Genomic DNA, 26,629 nt, shown 5'->3' with positions numbered 1-26,629 from the left:
CCTGAAATTTGTTACCAAAGTGTTAGGATGGCTACTGCAATTGTAAGTAAAAGCACAGGTATGCAAATGTATTCCTGGGGTTTGTGTATGGTAACTATTTTTTAGTGTCGCTTCATTGGATATTTAAGGATTATTGGCAATAGTGCTGTTGCACATTCATGCTCATATTCGAGCCATTAAGCCAAGATTTGGGGCACTTTAGCAGTGGCGATTAAAGGGGCAGGTGATAATTCAATGACTCATTTTTTTGCCTCCTATTGGTGTAACAAAGTAACGCTCTTGGAATGCTGCTAGAAGTCTAACTGTTATTTTATTATCTATATGATGTATTTAGTATCCATATTATGCTGTATAACATCAATTACATTTAAGTGCATTTAAATGCTGTTAAAGGAATGTGACACTGTAATGATGGTCTTCATCTGCAAAACAAAGCTGTATTCCTCAAAAACGTGACTTATGTACCACCAGCTAAACCACTGGGAATAGATTTGCCTCTCTCAGCAGCTTTTCCCCAGAACTTCGACATATACAATTTAACCAAAGTTTTCATTTTTCTTCTAGAGTTATGCTGAACACTACCTCAGTACCCATGCAACAGGGAAATTCATGCAAAATAAGTGAGAATTGCTTAATCATGCAAAACCAAAAATTCCATGTGAAATCTGTTGGGAAGTCAAAACAATATTCATTGTCATAAATTATGATGCAATAAACGTTGTATGCAGCAAAGTTGATTCAAAAGTTTAATAAAGCATATTTTGGATGAAAAATATGAAACTGTGATAAGGCAAACTTTTTTTATTGTTATTATTTAAAACCAGCATAAAACCAGACTACAATTTCATGAGACCTGCATAGTCCTCCAGATTTTCAGAAACAAACACTCGGTAACACTTTAGAATAAGGTTCCATTAGTTAATGTTAGTTAATGTATTAATTAACATGAACAAACAATGAATAATACATTTATTACTGTATTTATTCATCTTCGTTAATGTTAGTTAATGAAAATACAGTTATTCATTGTTAGTTCATGGTAATTCACAGTGCATTAACTAATGTTAACAAGCACAACTTTTGATTTAAATAATGCATTAGTAAATGTTGAAATTACCATGAACTAAGACTTATAAATGCTGTAGAAGGATTGTTCTTGCTTAGTTCATGTTAACGAAAGTAGTTAACTAACATTAACTAATGGAACCTTATTCTAAAGTGTTACCAAACACTCATTTCCAGACATGCTGATTTCAGCACAAGATCAGTCAGCCGAGTTCTTTAGTAAACAGCACAAACTAATACATTCTATTAGAAATGACCCACATTTAAGGCAAGAAATATTAAATAATAAAGGGTATCAACATATAACATCTAAATGGCCAAATAGAGGATAATAAAATATAAAATAATTCATTACCATTAAATAAAAAAAAATAAAAAGCAGTAATTGCAAACTTCCATCAGCCAGATACTGTATATGTTGATTGTTTGAAAAATAAAAACACAACAAAAATATATTAAACAAAAGCAATATAATAACATGAAAAGTAATACAATAACATGAATTACACATGTAAAATAAAATAAGTAAATAATTAAATATTATTTATATTTTTCTGGGCCAACTCTTGAAGAGTTCTTTGAATTTCGTCACAAACATATTTTGGGGGTATGTGAGGGGGGCGTTGTGGGTCATTCTTAGGAAGTGATGATGACATACAGTAGTGTGCCTCTTCAGTCACATCAATCAATCAGTTTGACTGTTTGTAATGCAATATATTCAGTATACTTTATAATGAAAATGTTTAATTTAAATGATTGTTTTTAATTGAAATGTCTGGAAATTGTTTTAGTCCCCATTTATCACTATTACAATATAATTTTTTGTTAATTTTTTAACCTAAATTTGTATTTTATTTAAATTTATATATCATGCTTTCACTACGTAGTATTTTAAAATGAATAATGCATTTTCTGAGAAATGCAGAATTTGCAATCCCACGTGACATTTTGTCTTTCTGACAAAATGTTATTATTAATATTATTAGTTATTTTTTATTTTATAGATATATTTAAAGGCACAGTTAAATGAGTGATACTAAATTTACATAATCTACTCAGTTGTCTATTATAAGCACATCAGTTATTATTTTTTATTGTGGTTGAAGTAACATAACGTTTAGTATATGTACTTTGATATTTGGTATTGTAACTTTACATTTTTTTTATAATAAAAAAAAAAAAAAAAAAAAAAAGTCTTCGCACAAATAGCACCTTTTCCTGAGAATGACCCACATACTGAACTTAAAGTAATAGTATCATTTTCCTTAGCTATTTTGCAGCTTAAACAAACCTTCCAAAACCTGAGGACAGATATATGTATGGCTTCCGAATCTAGAATTTCTATCATCCAGAACCTTACACCATTTACCATCTTTGACATCAATTTTATCGTCATCTGTACGAAGGATATGATTTAGGATTTAATGGTGTATATCACAGCAAAAGCATGTACTGGAAATATTCAAAGAAAAAAATACAAGGCAACTAAGACACTGTATACAGCATATTTGTAGGCACATGATTTTGGGTTTAACTGCTACTCTCTAACAATATAAAGAAACAGTGGAAAAGTGCACTCAAGGAGAATCAACTCTCACACACTGAGAATCACAGAAAGTAACGTCAGTCCAGTCCAGATTATTGCATAGATCTTAGTGCACAGTGATTTAGTTCAGCAACAATTGTACGTGGTGAAAACATCTGAACTTACTTGGAGCAGAGATATTTTTGTGAAGCATACTGCATGGCTGATCTATCGACTGTTGCGACGTTAAAAGCCTGAACTTATTCCAGAGCTCGATGTAGAGTAATACTTTCCTCTATAATGTGTTTTAATCTGTTATTTAAACTGACTGTGGTTGTGTAACTTGCCTTTCAGATTTATGTAAACAAATGAGCAATACAGATAGCAGAAATTGTCTTTTTTATGTTATTATAATACCATAATATGTATATTATATTGATAATATATTATTATGATAAAATATAACATTGTATCCTTTATGTGCATTATTATATATGGTACTACTCATCATACTACAAAGATTGTGACCTCAGTTAAAGCTTGTGAGGAAGACGACGGAGCCATGCCTTGGCAGTGCTGATGAAGAGGGAACCGCTTTATTTCGGCAAGTCCTGCTCTAAGATAGCATATAAAGCACCAATACTTGCTCTTTGGGAATCTGAAATTCCACACTCATCTGAAAAAAGTGAAAAAGTGACCAGACACTTAAAAGAGAGACCGGTTGTCAAAGAAGCTGAGGAACCAGAACGACGAAGGGCTGATCATCATCTGACTTCTCCATTCATGGCTGCAGCTTCTTCTTTCTCTCCATCTCTCGCTCCATCAGGCTCCAGCTCGTCCTGGATGTCATCGGTGTTTCCCGAATCACTGCTGGCCACGGAACTGACAGATGGCGATTGTCTGCAAGGAAAACTCAACACTAATCATTCAAATCCTCTGTGTAGAGTCAGACTGTTGTACTTGATATTTGCAGATCATACAGACAGGTTAACTTTGCAAATGAAGTACGGTTAAACCAACCTGCCGGTGGTGGCTGTGCTTTGGATGAGCCTCCGACAGGTCTCCATCTGTACGTCCAGCCCTCTCTTCATACTGCACATCTCCATGTACTCATGCAGGTGTCTGTTCATGTCATTCTTGGCTGTGGCCAATTCCAGCTGAGGCAGGAAGATGGTATTCATCCACAAATGAAATAAAACAAATATCGTCTGAAACATGGCATTCACAAACGTCCTCTCTCACCTCAATCTGTCCCATGGTGTCCTGGTACTCCTGCTCTCTGGTCTTAAAGAGGGACTCGGTTTCATTTATGAGGCTTCCTAGACTTCGATCCTGGCAGGATAACATATAAATGCAGAATGCATTATATCTGATTGCATTGTTTCAGATTTTTAAGTAAGTCTTATAGCCAGACATTGACCATGTGTTTTTAACTTTACATTTTCTACATCTGGCTCATTTCGCCAGACTAATAGAGAGTGGTGACTTGGTGCCAGACCTGCTCGTGAGTCTCTCCGTGAGAGTCAGATGCGCAGGACGCTGTGGTGCTGGGGTTCAGACTCTTGTGGTTACTGAAATCCTCCCAGAGCAGAAGCGTCTCCTCCGTCTCCTCCCACGCCAGACTGTCACAGTCATCGTCAAACTCGAACGTTTCCCGCCTGCCAACAAACCAATTAGCTGAGAAACCTCTGCGCACAAGACAGGCATCAGACACAGACGTGGAAGAGAAAAGAGACACAAGGAGAAGAAAAGAAAAGGAAAATCAACAGATCCACAATCGAAAAGATTTTAAGCGAAAGGGAAGCCTAAATCTAATAAACAAGGGCAAAAGCATGCTAATAACCATATTTTACTATAGAGATTATTAAAGTAAGAAGAATCAATAATATAAACAAATAGATGGTAAAATCTCATTCTCAAATAGGAAAAATGAAAGAAACCTCCTCTTTGTAGAGGAAACCAGGATTAACTTTAAAAAAAAAAGTATAGACATGAAAAGCCATGTACAGGCACAAACAATGGTTTACTTTTTCATTCACCAATCAGTTTTTTCAGGCTGTTTTAACTATTTTTAGTTAAACTATAACTATTTTAATGTATATTCTCAACTATGTTATGAAAGATATAACGGAATGATTTGATAAACTATTTTACTTTTTGCAATATGTGCGTAAGATGTCTATAAATTGGTATTCCCACTCAATGTATCTATACGTTGCATATAATGTGCATGTGTTCATGTTTTCTTAGGGAAAACCGTAATAAAAAACAAGTGTAATAATGGGAGTAATATCTTCTTTACATTTTCATTTATGCATTCAGAAGACGCTTACAGAGAATTCTGGCTATGAATTGTGTGCATATTTATTTGTATTTTTTTTTACCGAAAGCAATCCTCTACCACTGAGCCACAGGAACATTGTTCAGTTTCATAAGAATATTGCCTTCCAGACAAGAATACTTCTTTCCCTATTGACTTCTGTCTCCCCAAAATGCCTGATTAACATACTGTTTGTCCTGAAAAATGAGACAAATTTAAAAGATAATTACAAAATGATATCATATTTCCCTAGGAGTGCTAAATTTGATCATTCTGTCAATATCAGTCATATTAAAGACCAAGGAGAGGGAGTGTTTATGATCAAACCGCCAATCATTTGATATCTCTGAAAAGCCCTGAATATACAGGAATGTACAGGACATTCAGACTAAATGAGATTAAAACTGTGGCATGTATGGTGAAAGTATAGAGGACAAAAGTCAATGCCTGGGTCCCAGGAGGATATGAACACTAGATGGCAGTAAGTGATCATACACCAATCCACAGCCCATATTCTATACTTTAACAGCATATTTTTTTGCCCCTTTAGTCCACTTGTAAAATTACACAAGGTTTCTTAAGCACCAAAATGCTGAGATTTATTACAGTATTTAAGAATATTTTGAACTGACTTTTATTTTTATATTTTCATTTTAAGTTTTAGCTTACAATTCATTCACACACACTCAAAAACATCCGAAGATGCCCTCTAATGGCAATGAGGACTTACATCTGGTTGAGCATCCTCTTCATCTCATCAGTGATGTTGAGAGAACCAGGCACATCTTCCTCACGGTGGGCAGAATCACCATCAGTTTCCACTCTCTGCTCCTCTGATTCACCCTTACACTCCTTCCTCCTACACACCACCATCCCCTACAACACACACACACACATTCTGTCATTGCTGAAAGATCCAAATTGCATGATAAGCTAAGCTACTGCAAATGAAATCTGTACTAAAATTAGCACATTATTGAATGTTGTATTGTTAAATCCATTATCTAAAGCTGTGCGTCATTACAGGAGCACTGTGATTGTTAGTTTCTGTACCCCTTTTTGTTCAGGAGGAGCTCTGGATGGACTGCCGTGCAATATCTTGCTCACATCCTCCGAGTTCCTCTGCTGTGCCACGTCACAAAGCTTGGCTGTGATGTCGATGCGTCTGCAGATGTCCATATCAACCGTCATGGCTTTCTCCTGGATTTTAGTGTCCAAGTCAGACACTTCCTATACAAGAACATGAGCATGTGAATAAAAGATATTTCAGGCTCGATCTGTCATGCATTGATTTAACAGAAAACTGGAAGAGGGAAACATTGCAACATAAAAACAAAGTTAAGAATTATTGCAACCATGCAAACATCCATGACGCATGACAAATTGGTTTTAAAAGTAAAAATGCAATTTTTTTATACAATCTCAATTAAATCATGAAAAACTGCATGCATAATAAAAATAATAAAAGAAAATAAATAACATAATTATATGTATATGTGTCAATCTTTTTTTGTATGAGGATGAAAATTTTGAATTATATAAATGTGTGTTTTTTGTTTTATATACTATTTCCTCATTATTTTGGTGTTATTTATATTTAAAATACATTTTATATTTTTATTTTAAGTGCATTTGTCTTCTTTTTGTATATTTATATTTGGCTTTAATTTCTTTTTATTTCAGTTTTAGTTGTAGTAACTATAGTAGGCCTACCTTGACTTAACCTATTTATTTTTTAGTTATATACGGTAAATAAACAGCACTACACAGCTGTTTTTTGGGCTGATAAAATACACCGAGGTCATTTGGCTGCAACAGATGGTACAGCTAGCTTCTTTTGACCTGCTTTGCAACTGTGCATTTACACTGAAGAACATATCCAGAGAGGCAGCACTCAGCTGTGCTTTATTACTGAGACTGAGCAACATGAGCGAACAAGTTGCTTATTTTCCCACACATATCTATGGGCAACGATTCAGCCTGATATCAGAGAAATTTACCTACGGGTTCATCTTTATTTCCCTGAATCACTCACAGGTGCAGTCAAATGATGCTTTTGTTTCCCGGTTTTAAATCCGGCGCTGTTGTAAATGGGTATTTGCATCTTTGGTGTGCCATCAGTTGTGTGTAGAAGTCAATAACGGAGAAAACTTACATCATGAGGCATGAGGCTTTTGAAGACCACCAGCTCTGTTTTAAGACGATCCATCCTCTCATTCAGTTCTCCCTGCACAGCTTCAGATGACTGAACAGTCTGTAAAGAGAGCATTTAGAAAGTTCTCCTGTGCACTGAAAAAAATGACAGGGTTGGCTTTTTTATTTTTAGCAGAATTCATTTACTTAATTGTTTTAATGAAATGTTTTGACTGAACTTAATGTTGAGTTTCCGTGCTACAAAACTACATTAAATCAAGCAAATCTTTGGTTGTTTTTATTTAGCATTGTTTATTTGGTCTCAGAATATTTTTGTTATAGTCTTTGTGGGGAATTGTCTTCTCTGCACTAGCATTATCTTACTGACAAACATCAACAGTCACGATATGATAGGTCTGAAATCTCACCTCCTGTAATGTCTCCACCAAAGACTCCATCTGCTGACGTTTAGACACCTCCTCCTCCCATCTGGAACACAATAACAGCCCACATGGGCATTTATTGTACTTGGAATAAATGGGCACGGTGTGTCATAAAGTCATGATCTGGAGTCAGGTCATTTATGATTCAAATGATTCACTCAGAAGAAGACAAAAGTTATTAAAAGTAATTCAATTCACCAGTCATGCAAAACTGCATATAAATACAACTGCATGAATATCACATGTACATAAAGGGCTTTCCATACAAGTATCAAAGGCACAGCATGTTCAGTTACATCTGCAGTAAGGAAAACACTTCAGTATCCACCCACTGCCGCTGACCATTGAGAATCTTCCTTAAACCTTTAAAGATCCCTGAAGACACTAACAAACTTCCTTCATATCACTATGGAGACTGTAGCACATTGCAGAATATGCACATAAAAGCTTGATTTGATTTTCAGCGACTGGGAATCTATTGTGTCTCAAGGTATAAGAGTGACGGTGCTTTGAAATAAACAAATAATCTTACACATTTACCCCACAGCTCTTATGATAACTTCATTTTATATTACATTTTACACTGGCAGGCAGCCAAATGTTAAGCACACTCAAGACTGGAGTAATGACTGCTGAAAAATTCAGCTTCTCCATCACAGGAATAAACTGCATTTGAAATATATTACAATAGAAAACAGTTATTTTAAATTGAAATGATATTTCACAAATTATAACTGTTTTTACTGTATATTTAATAAAATAAAAACAGTCTTGGTGAGCATAAGAGACTGCTTTCAAAAGCATAAAAAAATATTGGAAACTTTTCCACTTATCGCCAGTATAAGGTATTATATATACTCCTGTATTTTTAATAAGCTTCTGGGGAAAAAGTTTTCAAGGGTGCACATGTTCAATCCAAAGTTCTGTCATGAAACTCTAGATGGCGCAGTTCTAACTCAATCTGACATAATGACAATGAATGATGCAGCCGATTGGTTTCTTTTCACATCAGCAGCCAATGAGCTTGCTTCTCAACATTCACATACTCGGCTAGTGCTTGCTGTAGCAGTTGCAGTGTGCTTCAGAAACCATCCACCTTCCCCAGCTCCACCTGTATAGATATCCTACGGGGTAATGTCATGTCATGTATGTTATATATGGGGGTTTTATCATATATGTTTTATGTGCAGCAGCAGGATTTCCTACATGCTCATGTCTGTGAATGTTGGCAGTAGCAAATCTCGGTATTCAGTACATCATGGATCCAGGCGGACAAGACTGCAGAGTCAGGGACAGTGTGGATCTCTCTGAATGTCAGTGGGATCTAGTGGAGCTGACTATACAACAGCCCAAGGTCATGAGAATCAGACTCCTCTCATTTCCTCTGCTACAGCACTGCACACGAGAGCTTTCATTTTATTCAAAAGACACTGAACACAATACAAATGGAAACTCACTCCAAAATAAGGCAGTGTGGAAAATGGCATGAAGAAATGTAGAAGAATACAGCATACTGAATGTTTTTGAACACTCACCTGGTCAAAAATAAGCACTGGATTAAAACTTTTTAACTGCTATTTAGAAAAAGAAAGATGAGACGCACTACAAAAGGAAGAGCTGCCTTCTTTGTTCTTCACCATTAGCCAGCACTAAACACACTGCTGTGACTTCTTCCATTATGTGAGATCAGGCCAGTCGATATTAATACACATTGTTCAATTTATGGGAGAGTTCAAATGACTTCTTCCAATGTTTCAAAGGGCTATTATAGGTAAAGAAAGAGGAAAATCTGGTTTTAGGTCAAATGTTCCATGTGTACCATTGTTGTCTTAAACCGCTTCAAACGTGTACAAGTGAATAGGGCAGAGACTGACGGTGAGGGGATCATCATAGCACCTGTGAAGACCTAAAAATGGGTGTAGAGACACACCCATCGTCTCATTTGTCCACCACCTCTGACATGCAAAGAGACAATAGGTATTGTCTAGTTCAGACTTCTTTCAAAAACACTGAAAAGAATCTCACCAACCACAAACTTTTATACATCTATAAGAGGGCTAAACAATATGCTCAAAAATGCATGCCATTTCTTAGAGATGGGGGAGGGAAGTAACCTAGAAGACAGAGGATGATATGACCTATGACCCACTATTGCCCCCTAAACATATTTTGCAGACAGAGATGGTGGCAAAAGGTGGAGAAGTCTATACAGTTATGTACAGTAAATTAACTCTTCTTAAAATCTGAACTAATGAGCAAATGACCCACACCAACCATTCCACATGCTTTCTGGCATTTCTGCTTCTATTTTTTAAAAGGTTACAAATTGGAAGCTGACATACAAATGGGAAGCTGACATAACAAATTGTTTTATTTTTTAGGATTTGTTTTATGATTTTCATAATGTTGCAAATGATCAATTATGAAAATGATCAAAGAATTAGCAAACACTGTTTGAAATATCTTGTGCTTTAAATATCTTGTGCTAAATTGCTTTTTCGGGTAGCTGACATAACATGCTGAGCATTATCTTAAACTAAGGTGTCTTAAACTCTCCAGCATAGTTTTGGATTTTGTAATCCAATAAGCTCTCAGCTATTTCAAGAAAATACTGTAGTAAGTGGCTTGCAGTGGAGTTCAGTGGTATGTTAGGCATGTAAATGATCACCTTTGCTTTCTATAAATGTCTGTTTTTTGACCACTGTTGTCAAGGAGTGTGCCACATTCAGGGCATGTATAGCACATTAGGCTCATTTCTTACCCTTTCACTAAAGACAATGATCTCTAAACTGCTTTGATTCCTTATGATACGATTCAGTTTAAGTGTTTAAGTGATTGAGCAAAGCGGTTTATCAGACATTTTAAAACAATGGACAGTATTGGAATTGCTGCTGGTCAATAAATCCATAAAATGAGTCAAAGTCAAAAAGAGGTTCGGGTTGATAAAAGTGAAAATACAATAATAGTATTATTATGCAATTTAAGGCTAAAATAAATATTTATTAATTAAAATCTATATAATAATCTAGCTTCTTTGATTTTCATAAAAAATATAAATAAATATAAATAAAAAACAAATCTGGCAAGGGCAATCAATGCAATGGTATAAAATGATTCAGTACTGAGTTATGAAGCTGTAGCTCAATCACTTAAAACTACATTTGAAAATAAGCCTGTGCTTTCATTTTGAAATAAAATGAATGCCTCATGACAGGTGTGTTTTAGACCTCATATTTCCTTTCTGAGGTCTAGGCCTTACTCATAGTCAAATTTCCTTTTACAAAACAAGAGAATCCTACAATGTCTGGAAGTACACACATATTGCTGTATATGCAATATTTGTGGCTTAACAAAACAAAAGCTGTCAGGCTGTACAGACCATTTCATTAGCGTGATGGAACATAAGTTTGTTTCATGTGCCACAATTAACTTTTGGCAAGGTCCTTCTGTCCTAAACCCTCTAAACCATGAGCTAAATGAACAGACATCATCTCTGAGCTGTTAATCAACAAGAATCAAAGTCAATCATACATTTCGAGAAAAAGGGGGTACATAACATTTAATTGGAAATGCTTGCTTAGGGTGGGCAACCATCTAAAACACCTTAGCAACCACCCAAAACACGAGTTTATAATGTCCACATACTGTTAATAACTTTGTTAAACCAAATATATTCTTCTTGACTGGTAACTGCTAAAGGTGGTGTAGCTGAAACGTCAACATATTTTATTGTTATGAACACATTTTTTAAATAAAGAGTGCTAAAAGAAAATCCTAAAAATACGTGCAAAGATGACCTACAGAATGATCCATCTCCAGACTGTCCCATGGGTCTTCAGTTGTGCATATCGGAGTCTGTTCCCGGACACCAGAAGAAGAGCGAGCTGTATTTCAGATCAATATATGGAGCTACTCTGAAGAATCACACACACATGAACACACAGATCTAAACCCCTCCCTTCTGTGCCACACAGGGTCTATCCAGACAAAGTAATAAATAATAAATTAAGGAGCCATTGGTTCTTATACAAAACAAAAAAGTGGCCATATTGTTAAGTGCTTATTGTGCCTATTTAAGTGTGTATTGTTTTAAGTGCCAAAGAATAAACGTGTTTTATTTCATTCTTTTTTTTATAAGCACTTTTAACATTTCAGTCATACTGTCATGTGTTTATGTCTCCCCTCCTTTTACAGCATCAGCATTTTAATCCATCTCCAGATGTCCAGGGAACTAAGGCTCACTTAAATTGGGAACTAAACATCTTTTCCAACTTGAGAACTATATACAGTCACAAAGAATTGTTTATTACACACAATCTGTGCCAATATCACAGACCATAGCTATGTCAATATGGCCATTGAGTGCAGTTTGGGCTCCTCCTCAATGCATCCTACAAATATTGTCAAGCTCCTTGCATTCTCTCTTATCATGTAGACAACAGGTTAAGTAAAACTATGAATATGCAATATAGCGCATATATTTAGCAAAATGCTTCTCTTTATAGTTATTTTTACTAGTGGACCAATGAGCTTATGGACACCAAATGGTTGAGGTTACGTGGCATTGCTTACAAGCTTTGCACATTCTCCTCTTAAAAGTTCAGCTAATTCATTTAATATAAATTATATAAAACCTATAATACGTTTTCATTTAATTGCAATTAACATGCAATTATGTGTTCAAAACCACTGCATTCAGTTCACACTTAAGTATTTTCGGTGTTACTGTGTACTCTTTCTGTAATAAGTACTCTTTTTAAAAATATGTTAAAGTGTACTTCTGTTCACAGAGGAATAGACATCATCCAAACTAAAGATGGGATAGTCAAGCTTTTATTAAAGCATTTGCGTCACTGGGGCTTTTGAGGTTCAGTTTTTAAATGCATAATGCATTGGCTGGCTGCATCTACTGCTCCATCTCTCTGTACACTAGCTGGAAATTTACAAACCTGCACAATAAAACACGGTCATTCAGAAATGCATTTATTCACCACATAACTGATAGCTTTGCACCAGCTGAATCTATCTGGAGGAAATAAAATCCTTTGAAAGTCAATCATGTGCATCATCATGAATAACTTGCTAAATTAGGAGAAAAGGGCTGAACAGCATCTTTCAGGGAAATCGGCAGGCTGGAATAATTTGTTAGCTTCATTAGCACACCTCATATGCAGCTACTTCTAAGATCCCTGACCAGAACTGGACAGAAGTCTACAGCCATGGCTCACAGGTCAGTGGAGATCATCTCCTGGCGTTATAAAACACCTTTTGAAAGTGTGCATTCCACAAAGCCTTTATCTACCGAATGCAATGCATGGTCTTTGTGATAGGAAAGGTTTATAAGCATGTGACACAAATCATGGTAGCCCAAAGCACGATAATGAAGGTATCAGTTCTTAATAGTACAGATTCAAAGAACAAACTCAGGAAAAGGCCGAAATGAACAGGATGATACAGAACAAATGATGAATGAAGGGATGATTCAAACAGAGTTGAAGAGGCGAAAACAGATAAACAGGATAATACAATCAAATCAAAAACCATAGCAACACATTAGAAATGTAGATAATTTCCTACATGTAGACAATGATCACAAGGACAAAAACAAACCAAAAAAAACTAAAACATCACATTAGCCCCTTTCACACTGCACGTTGGACCTGGAAAATTACCGGAACATATTACCGGAACATTCCCGTGTCGCCTTCTGTGTGAAAGCAAACACGTCCCGGGACCTAGTAACATTGCCAGGTTCAAACCCGGAACGAGCGCTGTGTGAACAAAAACAAATGCTGTAAAGGGTGTGTCGCAATGATGACGCACGTTATCGCGTGACTCTTTTACTGGGTGTTTTGAAGGAAGATCAATGTTCACGATGAAAAAATATGTGCAAACTGTAATGAAGTAGAGATCAGGTAGTTCCTCACTTTCCACTCTGAAACTTAGATCGATCACCAGCTTCAGTGAAAGTTAACGTGCCTAGCGTTTTCGACTCGTACATTACACGTCACACGCTGATGTCACATGTCTTTACGGGTTGTGTATGAACACACCCACACACACACACATATTCCGGGTAATCACTTGCAGTGTGAAAGTGCAAAATCTAATAGCCCGGGAACAATTGCCGGGACACATTTACCCTTGTATTTTCCAGAATCGCATTGTGAAAGTGGCTATTGTGACAGTACACCCGCTCCCAAAAGGAGCAACCTCATGTAGAAAGTTCACTGATGAGAGGTTTAGGTTGAGGACGATTGTGAGTAGCGAACAGAGATCCAGAGGAGCTCAATGAGAAAAAAGAGGTGTTGCAGGAGGGAGGTGGTGGAGGTAAGGTTGACAGTACCATTGACTGAACTGACTGACAGATAACACCGATGGAAGAGAAGCCCCAGTCAGAGACAGAGAGACAAAGAGCCAGGGTGACACCGAGGGTCCTGAGGGCCAAGCAACTGAACGGGGTGAAGCAGAACCAACTGTGTACAAAAGGTGTAGCCGGAGGGAAGGAGGAGCATGATGAAGCCAGAGGGATGGAGGGACAAGCCAAAGCCAGAGGAGTGGAATCATGTAGCGATGGATGGAAGACGACTGACCAAGGCGGAACCGATGGGTCTAAGGGCCGAGGTGGAATCCAGGCCTCAGACACTGAAGGTGGAGACGGGGTCTTGCAGGGTAAAGCTGGAGACTGGATGACCCGCAGTGAGACAAAACTCCAGGATGGTGCTGACTGAGGGTTAGCTGAGGGGCTTGCAGGAACCAGCGGAGACAGGGCTGAAGAACTTATATATATATATATAAAAAGCAGTGAGTGTTGGTCGGGCTTCTTTCCATCCCCTCGTACTCCACTAATACTCGCTCCGGCAGGTGTGATGTTGGCAGCTCAAACACGTCAATTGATCAGGCTCTCCATCTGCGGCGGGCTCAGGCAGATGCTCCGTGCAGTCGATAGTGAGCTGTGTGCTTGGCTCAGGTTTTGCAGTGGCTGTAAGTGATGGTATCAGTTGGGGGTTATCCCACTGCAGACACCTGAGGATTGCCTCTCTCCATGTTCCCTTACTCAGATCAGGTAGGTCCATCTGTAAATAATAATTGGCTCCAGTGGTCACATCATCAAAAGCTGTGTGCTGGACAATTTGGCAGAATCGAGCAGTATACTCCAACAAAGGAAGTCCTTCTCTTGCGAGGGTGGTGAAATGACAATTCATATTCTTTTGTTAGGTCCAGTATTCTGTCACAAATCATGGTAATTCAAAGCATGATGATGAAGATAAAGATCCTAAAAAAGTTTTCACAGTACAGATTCATGGAACAAAAAAAGGCAGGCAGGCAAAATAGAACAACCATGAAAGACTGATGATACCAAGAGGTACTTAAACACACAGGTTGATGAGGCAGACACAGCTGAACAGGATGATACAATCAAATCAGAATCCGTAGCAACACATCAGCCACGCAGACAGGAAATGAACACAGGGACAGAAAAACTAAACTGAATATCATTGTGGCAGCTTGAGTGTATTTCTCTGAAATCTGGCATGTGTTTAATCATAAAGCTTCTAGACATGATAAACATTTTCCCAGAACAACATTCATATATGTGAATATAAATAAATCTGATTTAAAAACGCAACCAAATCATAGGCAAAAATCCTCAGACAATCCACATTAGAAATTCCAATGAAGATACGAATTTAAATATAATGCAAAAACAAAAAATATACAATTATAGGGTTATTTCCAATACAATACATGAGTAACACATTTATCTTAATAAACCTGAATTTCTATCAAAGCCATAGAATTCCCACAAAGGTTTATCAGACGGAATTCCAATGGAATGGGAGGATGGGCAAAGAATTCCCACAACTCTCCAAGGGGTGGAGCTGAATGACTCCATACACTAGCTATGTTAAGCTTCCTAGAATATACAGTCTGTCACTATATGGATGTTTTATAGCTTTTGGGCTGTTTTGAGTCAGGAAAATAACTGGGCTGAATGTCTTTTTTCCCTTTACAACAATAATGGTTTTTGTCATGCTGTGCTCTAGCCAGGAACAAATCCCATTCCTAAAGACTCTGAAAATAGCCAAACACAAAAAAATTAAAAATTAAAAAAATAAGGCAAAAGATTTGCCACATGCAAAGACATTAACAGATTGCAGTTCTTTGCAAGCTGGTTCCAAGTTACTTTTCACTTTAAAGAACACAAGCTATTCAAAACATTCAGTCTGCTGCCAAACCTATGCTTAGTTTAGAAGATGGTTTTATATTTGTTTAAATAATTTCCTGGGAGACAGTATTTGCAAATGAGCCTGCTGCCACATTTTCCACCTGTCCCGGATCACATTTAATATATAACAGACCACCAACATCCATCCTAACTGACCGGCTGCTACTGTGAAACTCTATCTGACAGCCAAAACAAACATGAGACGACAGCAAAGACAGCAATGCAAAAATAGTTAATTAGTTAATAGTTAATAGTTAAAGAGCCAGTAAGATGAAAATTCTAAGCTTCCTATCACTGTTTATAAGTCCTGTACAATAGGTTTAAATCCATCCAAGGTTAAAAAACATTGTCATTTTGTCAAAATATCATTTTAAAATTACCTCAATTCTCAGAGATCCCCAAACGATTTGCGCGAAGCTGTTCAAAAGATTCAGTTTCCTTAAACCCCACCTTTCGGTAGCATACTGTGTTCTGATTGGTCAACTGACATAGTCAGCTTTGATTGGTTGTTCCGCTCACAACATCACGGTAAACAATGCGTTAGTATCTTTTTGGGGATGAATTATGTCTTATTCCTCTCACCGCGAAGCAAACAGTAAAATAAAAAACTTGAACAGTCTCGCTGCTTTTTCTTCTGTGTGGGGGTATTCAAGCTGTGTGGCTCTTTAAGCCGAGTCAGGCAAACATATGACTATTTGCTCAATTATTTATCTATAAAATAGCCCATTCCTAACAGCATGGCTATTGTAAGCACTGAATAATCAATGGATGCAGACACTCTTCATAAAGTGGTGTTTCCAGCTCACTCAAGATCTGGAAATGTGGCTCATTTGTCTGCTTCTTCTCACAGACAGTCTACATCTGTTCTGGCAGACGAGAAATCCTCTATGGGCCTTCTACAGCCAGACTATTACATTATTATAACAACAGAGCCACTGAAACAAACTAAGATAGCAGCACAGCCAAGAGGAACAGTCTGAGAAACACAAAAGCATCTCAAGGTTACTGTATTTATTGTAAGTCTGGGGTTTCTAGATGACCGGAAATGCCTTAAAGTTACAGTAGCTCATTAGTGTTGAGCAATTAATGAGCCCCTATACTTTGGCACATCATTTTCCCAGTTTGTTCCATTCCCATTGTACATTACAAAAATAATTGGTCGAATCAGAAAATTAACTGAATGGCACACATCAAAGAGTCATAAAGAGAATATAATCGGGAAATTCCTTATGTATCAAGCAAACCCACATAAAATTGGTGGAAGTGTATTGCAATAAATATTAGTCCCCGAAGAGAAAAAGAGAAACTGTAAAGAGATTCTACTGTAGTTTTAGGACAGATCCCAGAAACTCTCCAATTGAATGGGATGGGTTTGCACAGATCCCCATTTGGAGGGAGAGAAAAAGCTAATGGTTTCTGTCAGATAAGATGTCACCCTTGCTTTCTCAGGTTTCATATCCAAACCAGACACTTTGTAATGGGATAATGGAGAACATACATGGGATACAGATAGACCCTTACTGTTAAGACTAAAATTGACCCCAAGGACAGTCGCATAAAATAGAAAGGAAACACACACTGTTGTATACTATAAACACACAGAGGGGAATGTTTTTGTTTTTAGAATGAGAAGGGCTATTTCGTTTAAAGTATTTTATAAGCCAGCTTACAGAAATATGTTCCAAGAATGTGTTGCTAGCATTCACATTAGGATATGAATGTTTTGTAAATTTTCAGAATGTCCAGTTTTTTTCACTTTAAAACCGATTTACATTTTTTTCTTGGTTATGCGAAAAAACATTAAGGGACGTTACTTTTGAAAGTACTCACAATGTTCTGAAATGAGTAAAAAGCAACTGAAATGTAAAAAAAAAAAAAAAAAGTTTAAGTGCAATGAGATGTGAAAGAGAACTTCGTTTAGTACTCACATCCCATGTGACAGCCGCTTTCTGTGCGTGTGCTTTGGATGTGTGCACTCAGAAAATCGTTTTTAAAGCTGTTTTGTGATTGTGATTTTGGCTGCTTTGTTTGTTATTATTATTATTATTATTATTATTTTGATCAGTGGCTGTTAAATAAAAGCTGAATAATTTAAGCAAAAGATTAAATAGGTGACTTTGTCATTCTGGTAAATAAAAGCCATTATTCAATATTTTGGTCTGGTCAAACCAATTATTGCTCTATTTCTAATGGGAAGCATAGTTTTGGCCAAAGTACCAAAGTAGTAACCATAACACAGTGTAACAGTTAGTAAAGCCACTGTAAAGTGATATGGCATCTCCAATTAATAGGCCTATAACAAGCTTTCATTTTTGTTTCCATTCACAATGGATGACTGTAGACGACAGTGGTAACTAATATCAAATCACCAATGTCTTGTAGTAACAATAATTGTCCAGTCCTAACTACAATATTATTTCTTGATTTATAAGACAATTGTGAAAATTTTGCAGACAAACACTTGAAATAAGCTCGAGCTGGACTTACTTTCTCCTGTACTCGTCTCTCTCGCGCTTGACTTTGGCCAAAACATTGTACAAGGCCCTGAGTTCAGGTGTGATGGTGTCGATCTGAACCCCGACACCGTCAGTTTGGGTCCAGGACACTCCAGGCCCCTGATGCGTCTCAAAGCGTCCTCCGTATCGGGCGCTGTGTGAGAAGCTCCAGACTCTACCGGGGAGTCTCGACGGACACGGTGCGTCTGAGTGAGGCAGCTCGAGGCTCGTCTGGACCGCTTGGTCCCGGGAAAACAGCAGTCGGTACCGGGACTGCTCCTGGGCGTGCTGCAGCTGGATCTCCAATAACCTATTTCTGCGCTCTAACTCGTGGACTTTGGAAAGGAAGCAGCGGAAGCGGAGATTTAGTGTTTTCAACACATGAATGTTGGAGCCCAAATCGTTTCTCAACGCGCTGGTTGCCATGGCGCCGGACCCGCTCCCAGCCAAACACGCTTCATTCATACCGATGGGTGCCACGGATTCATTGAGCAACATCGGGTTGAGAAGCGGGTCCGGGAAACGTCGAGGCAAATCCATCTTTATTCGTGAGCAAAGTTTCTATGCATCAAACTGCAGATGCTGTAAAGCAGCATACGTCACCTCCATGTTCTCTCGGACGCAAGGTGTACTCCCTTAATCTAATGCCACACAAATAACAGGCCATAGTCGCGCTTCTAGCGGTCGGATAAAGCGCGTTAACCAGTAGACATTTCATGAACTCACAGCTGCCCTCCTACCATCCCCTGGTGATTAAACGGGCCGGTTATTGGTCTCGACTTAACGGAGAGACTCAGGTTTCAGCCCAGTCTGGGAACACCATCCGCAGGAAACGGGAGGAGAGAAAGACATGTCCTCCCGCCCTCCTGTAAGACACGCCCTTTTAATTAACATATTACATGAGGGGCGTGATCATTTGCGCTGTTGGCCGTAGCATTTAGTGCAGTGCCTTTAAAAGTATTTACATATTAAATATTTGGCTTTGTATACAGTGTTCACGTTATAAAAGAAAACTTTGTTTGTTTGGGGTCTTAATAAATATGACATGGGGTCATTATTACAGTACTTATTTGAATTTTGTGTGTGTGTTTTGATTTATGCAAATGTTTCTATAAGAGGGTACCGAAAAAGCAGAAATGTTTAAAAAGGTTATAAATATGCTATGATGAAATATGCTTTGAGACTTCTCATTTTATAACATTTATAATTGTAAATAATAACAATACTTAAAGGATCCATTAATAGATATTGCTGCATTTGTGCTGTTATTTTCACACCAAAATGATGTCACTTCTCAGAGGAAGGCTTTTGTTAGTTAAAGGGTTATTAAGACTTTACAGGATGGAAAGAAATATTGTCAAACTGTGACCGGTCAACCAGTTTAACCTTATTAAAACCAGTCCTGGTTATAGAAAGAAAACCAAGAAGGAAAACCTTTCTAAAATCTTAATCTAAATTTTCAGTTAGGCAGCATATGGCTCTAATTAACTCATCCACTCAAAGTCATTAAATAAATAAAAATTCACCCATACAGTCAATTAATGACGCTAATATGGAAAGAATAATTTAACTAAAAGGATTTCGGTCTTTAAAAACAGGTCTTAATATTAACCGGATAGAAGCAATAAGAGAACCTTTAAAGAACCTTCCAGAAGTAAAGAACCTTCTTTTGCAGTTTTATTAAATCTTAGATGCAGTGTTGTTATCATTGACTCTTTTTGTCAACAGAAAGTTAGAGTAACTAAAACTACTAAAAATGAATAATAAAAATAAAGCTAAATAGAAATATATAAAAAAACTACATAAAGACATACTAAAACTTAAATTGAAATAAACTAAAAATATAAAATTCATTAATAGTATATAAATAATACTGTTCAGATGACACAGTGAGTCAGATATGGTATTCTTACATCTTTATTCTTTATTAAGTTGAGCTAATTCAAAAAGCAGACATTCAGCAACAGTTGAACATTGTAGCAGCGGGAATAGGCGAATAAACACTAACTGGATTTTTCTTGTTTTCTTTTTTTCAAACAAACTTCACACCATGCATTCAGCTCAAGAACACCCTATCGCAAGTGTTTACATATTATAAGAATAAACTTAAAATCACTGAGACTCTTCTCTCAGTGGCACCTTGCTTACCAGAAGCACAACTTGCTCTGGGTAAAATCTTTAATCTGTTGAATATTACGGTGTGAATCACGGTCACATGGAAGACAAAACGAAAAATAAATTTAGCATCGTGATTGATCAAAACACAAAAACCCAACCAGAAAAACTAAAAAAAAAAAAAAAAGCTCCCAAAATAAATATGCAGGCCCTTTTTATTCTTTCTATCTTGGTTTCATTGTTGATGCAGGTAAAACCCTTTGTAAAACAGAAAGTATTTCCATTTCTTGGGAATAACACATTAAACAAGCTTTCATCTCACTGGTTCAACCATTTACACATGAAAAACAATCGTCACACATCTGCATCGCATCACAGAACCAGTCAGGTTCTGCAAACAATTCATAGAACACCACTGCAACAACAACAAAAATTCCAGAAACATAGAACAAGACAACAAGAGATTAGCTCTTGTGGGAATCTGTAACTCTTAGCCAATTTAGAACTTCAGTCAAATCACTCAGACACACACACAAAAAGCCATCAAGGTTGTTTATGAAATAATTCCCAACCAGATTACCTGCAACATGTCGGATCAAAACAGCATGGTGTGTTTATGTGTATTAGGTGTTACAAAACCACTGTAGAGTAAAAGCGCATTAACTCGTCAGGCTACACGTCACTTTCTTGTTTAGGAGAGAGTAATAATTGAAGAAAACCCACGCAGAGATCAAGAGCAGAAGTGGAGGTGAATGAGTGTGTATGTGAGCTGATAGAAGTTTTGGGAGCCTGGGCCCCGATTGAAAGGTGTCCTTGTGGAGTTGCGAATAGCTGTGTCCGGGTAGAGGACACACTCCGTGTTTAAGGAACACCTGCACTGGACAGAGAGGTCACACATCCATAAGTGAGGTGCATAAATGTGTGCCATTAGGGCACAGAGTTCAACAGGTCCTGCAGGAAGGTGTCAGGGTCTGGGATGTCTGACAGAAGACCTGGGAAAAGAGTCAGTACAAGAGATTAATATTATTGAATAGCTCAACACTGCCTATTACTTCCGGCAGAGCTTTGTGTTCAGTACATGGCAGGAAAATGTAAAAATGTCTTACCTACGACATCCAGGAACTCTGAGAAGGATTCAGCAGGCATGAGCTCATCCTGGAAAGCCCTCAACACCCTTTCTGAAGCCTCATAGATGGGCATGTCATTGTGCCTTATGTACTCTGCAAGCGAGAAGGACCAGCCTCCCTCTGTGTTGCTGGTGGGCACTTTCTGTTGTGGGAAAAGAATGAGCAAATAACATGAGATTTGATGGAAACCTGAACTTATTAGATATTACAGACACAAGTGGGAGGAACAGCAAAAAAGAACACATTCTCATACCCTGAACATTTCATAGACAAGATGCACCAGACCCCAGAAGAGAAGCGGCGAGCGGTAAACAGCATACTCCTTCACTGCTTTGTCTGTCAGCCTGAAACCATAAAAATCCAATATGCAGTTAAATCATCAGACAGATATTATTCAAATCAAATAAAAATGGGATAAAATATATAAAAGGTATGTATAACCATATATATATATATATATAAATAAATATACAAATTATATTTATTGAATAAAATAAAATATGTAATTAGAACAATTAATATATCCATGAATATTTATTGTGTGCCCACATAAATACACTCACACACAGACATAATGTATTTACATGCTAATATAATTTAATTATATTGTATAAAATTATATATATGACATTATGTATAATAATAATAAAAAAATTCTTCTGAAACGCAGTAGACACTCTCAAATTGATAAACTTTACAAACAGTAACACTGAAGACTGAAACAATCTGACACACCCAGCACCAGCCATGTCTGATTTAATCTTGCATCAATCTTCTCAGCATAATACAGGCTTAAAGCCAACATGGCAGTTTGAGTAAGCACAAAACACTTGCCAAAACCAAAAATAGACACCCTAAGCACGTAAAGTACAGCACATGCTTGTACAAGCTCTTTAACGTTCAAGCTCTGACACATGCACAGTCATGCTTTGTTCCCTTACTTGTTAGCGCCCCCTGGTGAAACACTGCGGGCATGAGAAGTGACCAGCAGCCTACGCAGGAAGTCAAGACGTGTAGCCCTCCAGCGCTCTGGTGGAAGGATGTGCATGGCCAATATGGTGAAGTAGTGCGGCCCGTCCACCTCGTAAGAAGTCTCCATCCACTTTTCACAAGGCTGTTCTAAGAAGCTTTGAAGATTCTTCTCCTCCCGTGACGTGGCCCTTGTTCTGTTGAGAAATTCAGAAAAACAAAAATGTATAGAATCTTGTATAGAAACACACTGGAATTCAAATCTCATCTTTGATAAACATACGTGTTGAGGACATAGAGAACGGTGTGAATGATGTAAGGGATGAGGTGGATGTTGCTCTCGCGGCCTCCTCCCCCTGTGTCCACGCTGAAGGACTGCTCCATGGCAAAGCGCAGGAACAGCAGCTTGGTATCGTGAATGTTGAGCTGGTACGTGGGTTCTCTTTGCCCTGTGCACTCTTGCAGATATGTGTTGTGCCTGTGACAGTACAAAACAAGGTTTAAATCCTGTATTTATTCTGGAGTACATCTCCTGCTTTAAACATTCTTCAAGGATGACCTTGCCAGGCAGGTGGCGAAGGCAGATTCGGGTACGTGTGGCCCCCATACTGGTAGGAGCCCATTGCACTTTGTGTTGGCATTTTGTAGTGCGGCACTGTCCCATTCCTCACGCCCTCTGGCAAGCCTGATCCAGACCAACAAGAGAGAAAATTATCAAACAAGCAAGATAAAACCGTTAAGATAAAGAGTTCACCCAAAATTGGAATTTCTGTCCTCATTTACTCACCCACAGTTGACGGTAGCCATTGACTTCCATAGTATTTTTTTCAATATTATGTAAGTCAATGGCTACCGGCTAACTGTTTGGTTACCAACATTCTTTAAAATATCTTCTTTCATGTTCAACAGATTAAATAGTTCAAAACGTATTCATGTTTGGAACAACTTGAGGGTGAGTAAATGAAACCTGAATTGTCATTTTGGGTGTCAAATCCACTGTATTCACAGCAGTTTCACGCACCTGACAGCAGCAAGGTGACAGTCATAGTGGACTATGTTAAAGTGTGAGACGGTGCTGTAGCCCTGCTGCTTGCGGGGTTTGTTCTCGAACTCTTCAAGGGCCACACGCTTCGTAAATGTGTAGATTCCCAGAACTTTGGTAGGCTGTGGGGTTCAAAGTACGTTCAAGGATCAGACAATGAAGAAGAGGTACAATTAAATAAAACGTCATTGGTATATCAATGGACCTGGAACTTATAGCCCTCTCTACAAATACAGCAAGTCAGCCCAGGTTCTTCTATGAGCTCCTCCATCTGTTTAAGCAGGGTTGTCTTGGTCACCACCTGACCCTTCTCATTGGTCTAAAACAGAGCAGAAATCAGAAAGATGTGCATTCACAGTTGATTATTTCCTGATAAGATTCTATCAATAAATGTAACTCACTGTCATTCCCAGAGTGCCGAGAGCTTTCTGCCTCATTGCCATGGCCATGCGTTTCTTCTCTGCTCGAGTCTCCCTTCGGGCAGCGTCGATCTTCAGGTTAACCTCTGCGTGTTCCCTTAGTGCCTCCAGAAGATTCTCTGCTAAAGTGCCGATACCCTCATCACTGGACACCTGCTCCAGCTTGTGCAAATTAGTTATTGAATCAGTTCCGATTAGCATCTATAAGAAGAGAAGAAGAGATGGTTTAATTCATGTTATTTTCCTCTGTACAGGGATAATGCATGAAATAAAATAAACTTTTCAAACTAGTAATAAGTGTTACCTGTGTAGGGGGATGCTGGGTGGCCAGACCACGCAGCAGTCGAATGATGAATGGAAGGGCTGGTCGAGCAAGAAACTTCTTCCAAACGTCTGCATCCAGGCTGCAAAATAATATTTGTATATTAGGATAGTCATTTTATAAACAGTAATGATTCTTGGATATGGGTAGATATACATTTATTGTGATTTATCGCATGCGATTGTCCCGTCAGTAAAGCCGGTTCCCTGATTAGTGGTAAATTGCCATCACCTGCTTTCAGATTGAGCGGCAATTAAGTCGTAGTTCACTGACAAGCTACACAATATTGCGTTCATTATCGAAAGCGATTCATCTGCGATAATTAACGCGATATTGCGTAGCTTGTCAGTGATCTACAAATCTGTCAATTAAATGCCACTCCATCTGAAAGCAGGTGATGGCGATTTACCATTAATCAGGGAAACGGATTTACTGACAAAATGCGCGTGACAATCGCATGCGATATATCGCCCATCCCTAATTGCATATATTGTAGTTTTATATTTTTATTTTAAAAAATAATCAAACAATTTTCATTGCATAAATGAAAAATATGAATAATTATTTTTTGAACCAAAACAAAAATCAATATAATGATAAATGTTTCTATAAAATGTATTTCAGATTATGGATAATACATATTTGATATGGATATGTACATACATGCATACAAGCAATAAAAACATAAAACAAAATGTATAATATGTATCTAAATATAATTTAATTTATATAAATGCATATACCAGAATTTATTAAAATTGCTATATTACAATATATATTATATTAAAATATTATAGTATAAATAAACACATCTACAATATTATGACACATCATACTTCTTAGCACAGGGGATATGTTTCTTCATATAGTCCAGAGCACTCTGAGTGATGCCCTTCTGTAAGATGAGGTCTTTTAGTTGATGGCCATTACTATTATTCTTGATTCCAGCAGCTATTTTACAGAAGCAGTCCAGAAAGACCTTGTCATCTGCACTGTGCTCCTCATCATACCTGCATATGAAAACAAATAGTGTTTATTGCAGCTAATTTCCCCTGTTGCGACAAAGAGACATCAGAGTTCCAGGTTACAGAGATGAACAGACTCCATACTTGTCGAAGTTGCAGCAGGGTTTGAACCGCTCGACCAGGATGTGCATCTTCTCTAGTTCACCGAAGGACAGGTAAGGGATGATGCGGAGCAGCCCCTGTAGGACACTGGGGTTGGAACGCACAAACACGGTGTTGATCTGGTCCAGCAGCATCACCAGCTGGTCCTTATCACCCGTCAGCAGCAGGTTACCCTGAAGGAGGAACACAAAGGAGAAATCTGAATATAGCAGGCTCACTTCACTTTTTGTTTTGATTTTTGCTTTTTGTTTTGATATTCACTGCATGAATCCAAATGTCTTGCTCACCTTGTCCTCAGACACAGTCTCAGCATTGGCCTCATCCAGGATGATCTCCATTATACTAAGAACCTGCTCTGCTATGGATGCTCCTCCACTGTCCTTGCTCTCCTGCTCTGCCACCAATGCCTAAAACATAACCTCCAATTACAAATATTCTCTTAAATACACAATTTTCTCTCATCTGCTGATTCCTCTGGTATATAACTTACCAGATTCAACGTGCCCAACATAACATTTAGTGTGTTCATCTCTGGTTTCACCAGCTGCTGCCTGTTGATTTTCACTTTCACACAGTAACTAAATAACTTGAGGAGAACCTATGAAACAAAACAGTTTTTTTTTTTTTAATGTAAGGTTTCTGAGGAACTTGTAGAGTGCGATGAATTGGAGTTAAACTTCATACTTACTGTGAGAAGGTGCCTGCCCTGTTTGAAATCTTTAATTCCAGAGAGCCTGTTCAACATGCACTCCAGACCTCCACACTGCGCCATCACTCCAGCCATCTTATACACCTCCTCATCATCCTCCTCTTCATCTGAACAGAGAGAAAACACACATTACAAGTGAGAAACATGAGAGAAACCACAGGGGAAAACTGAATAATGTTAAGAAAAAGTCCTGCAATATAAAACCAACCTGTAGTGGAATCCAAAGACTCAATGAACTCCTCTGTTGCATCACCCAGAAGCCCCCTCATTCTGTAGATGATCCTCATTGGCTCACCCTTTATTGCAAGAAACAGAGGGATTAAACCATGCCTGATATGTACAAATAAATAAAGTAAAAAAAAAAATCTTCATTAGCTCACCTCATTGGTGGGGCACCAAACCTTCTTATAGACTTCAGCAACAGACAGATCCAAACTGATGATCTTGTTATTCACAAGGAGCTGCAAAGAAAAGTCATGTTTAAAAACCTAATGCCATTGAGAATCAGATAAGAGTGTCCAAAACAAAGAAAATAAATTGTATTATTTATTTATTTTTTAAATCGCGTAAAAACCTTGTTTTCATTCA

General features: G+C 37.7%; 2 protein-coding genes across 19 annotated transcripts in view; both read right to left on the bottom strand.

Annotated features, from left to right (window-relative positions):
• Positions 1-781: 781 nt before the first annotated feature.
• iffo2a (intermediate filament family orphan 2a) lies at positions 782-19,128 on the bottom strand. Of its 2 annotated transcripts, none has more exons than XM_052540049.1 (9): positions 18,204-19,128; positions 7,472-7,532; positions 7,066-7,164; positions 5,964-6,140; positions 5,641-5,786; positions 4,089-4,278; positions 3,833-3,922; positions 3,611-3,747; positions 782-3,490 (listed from the first exon to the last, which is right to left on the bottom strand). In XM_052540049.1, exons 1-9 carry the CDS (start codon positions 18,749-18,751, stop codon positions 3,355-3,357), a joined length of 1,584 nt encoding a protein of 527 aa, XP_052396009.1. In that variant the 5' UTR covers positions 18,752-19,128; the 3' UTR covers positions 782-3,354. The 2 variants fall into 2 exon arrangements, with proteins under 2 accessions (XP_052396009.1, XP_052396010.1); XM_052540050.1 differs by having other exon boundaries at positions 4,089-4,248; positions 18,204-19,125.
• A 984-nt stretch (positions 19,129-20,112) lies between these two features.
• LOC127944195 (E3 ubiquitin-protein ligase UBR4) overlaps positions 20,113-26,629 on the bottom strand; it is a 50,035-nt gene continuing 43,518 nt past the window's right edge. For all 17 annotated transcript variants that reach the window (XM_052540022.1, XM_052540026.1, XM_052540028.1 and 14 more), the window contains 17 exons: positions 26,422-26,502; positions 26,250-26,337; positions 26,021-26,148; positions 25,823-25,930; positions 25,620-25,739; positions 25,315-25,505; positions 25,042-25,215; positions 24,188-24,287; positions 23,866-24,084; positions 23,670-23,783; positions 23,444-23,586; positions 22,982-23,107; positions 22,706-22,900; positions 22,395-22,619; positions 21,707-21,797; positions 21,433-21,595; positions 20,113-21,318 (listed from right to left, as the gene is read on the bottom strand). In XM_052540022.1, coding sequence (XP_052395982.1) covers positions 21,254-21,318; positions 21,433-21,595; positions 21,707-21,797; positions 22,395-22,619; positions 22,706-22,900; positions 22,982-23,107; positions 23,444-23,586; positions 23,670-23,783; positions 23,866-24,084; positions 24,188-24,287; positions 25,042-25,215; positions 25,315-25,505; positions 25,620-25,739; positions 25,823-25,930; positions 26,021-26,148; positions 26,250-26,337; positions 26,422-26,502 — 2,331 coding nt within the window. In that variant the 3' untranslated portion in view covers positions 20,113-21,253. The remainder of the gene's footprint in view (positions 21,319-21,432; positions 21,596-21,706; positions 21,798-22,394; positions 22,620-22,705; positions 22,901-22,981; positions 23,108-23,443; positions 23,587-23,669; positions 23,784-23,865; positions 24,085-24,187; positions 24,288-25,041; positions 25,216-25,314; positions 25,506-25,619; positions 25,740-25,822; positions 25,931-26,020; positions 26,149-26,249; positions 26,338-26,421; positions 26,503-26,629) is intronic.

This window comes from Carassius gibelio, chromosome A23, assembly GCF_023724105.1.
Source record: "Carassius gibelio isolate Cgi1373 ecotype wild population from Czech Republic chromosome A23, carGib1.2-hapl.c, whole genome shotgun sequence".
Taxonomy (NCBI): Eukaryota; Metazoa; Chordata; class Actinopteri; order Cypriniformes; family Cyprinidae; genus Carassius; species Carassius gibelio.
The sequence above is the reverse complement of the archived record's forward strand: the minus strand, read 5'-3'. Positions and strand labels throughout refer to the sequence as shown.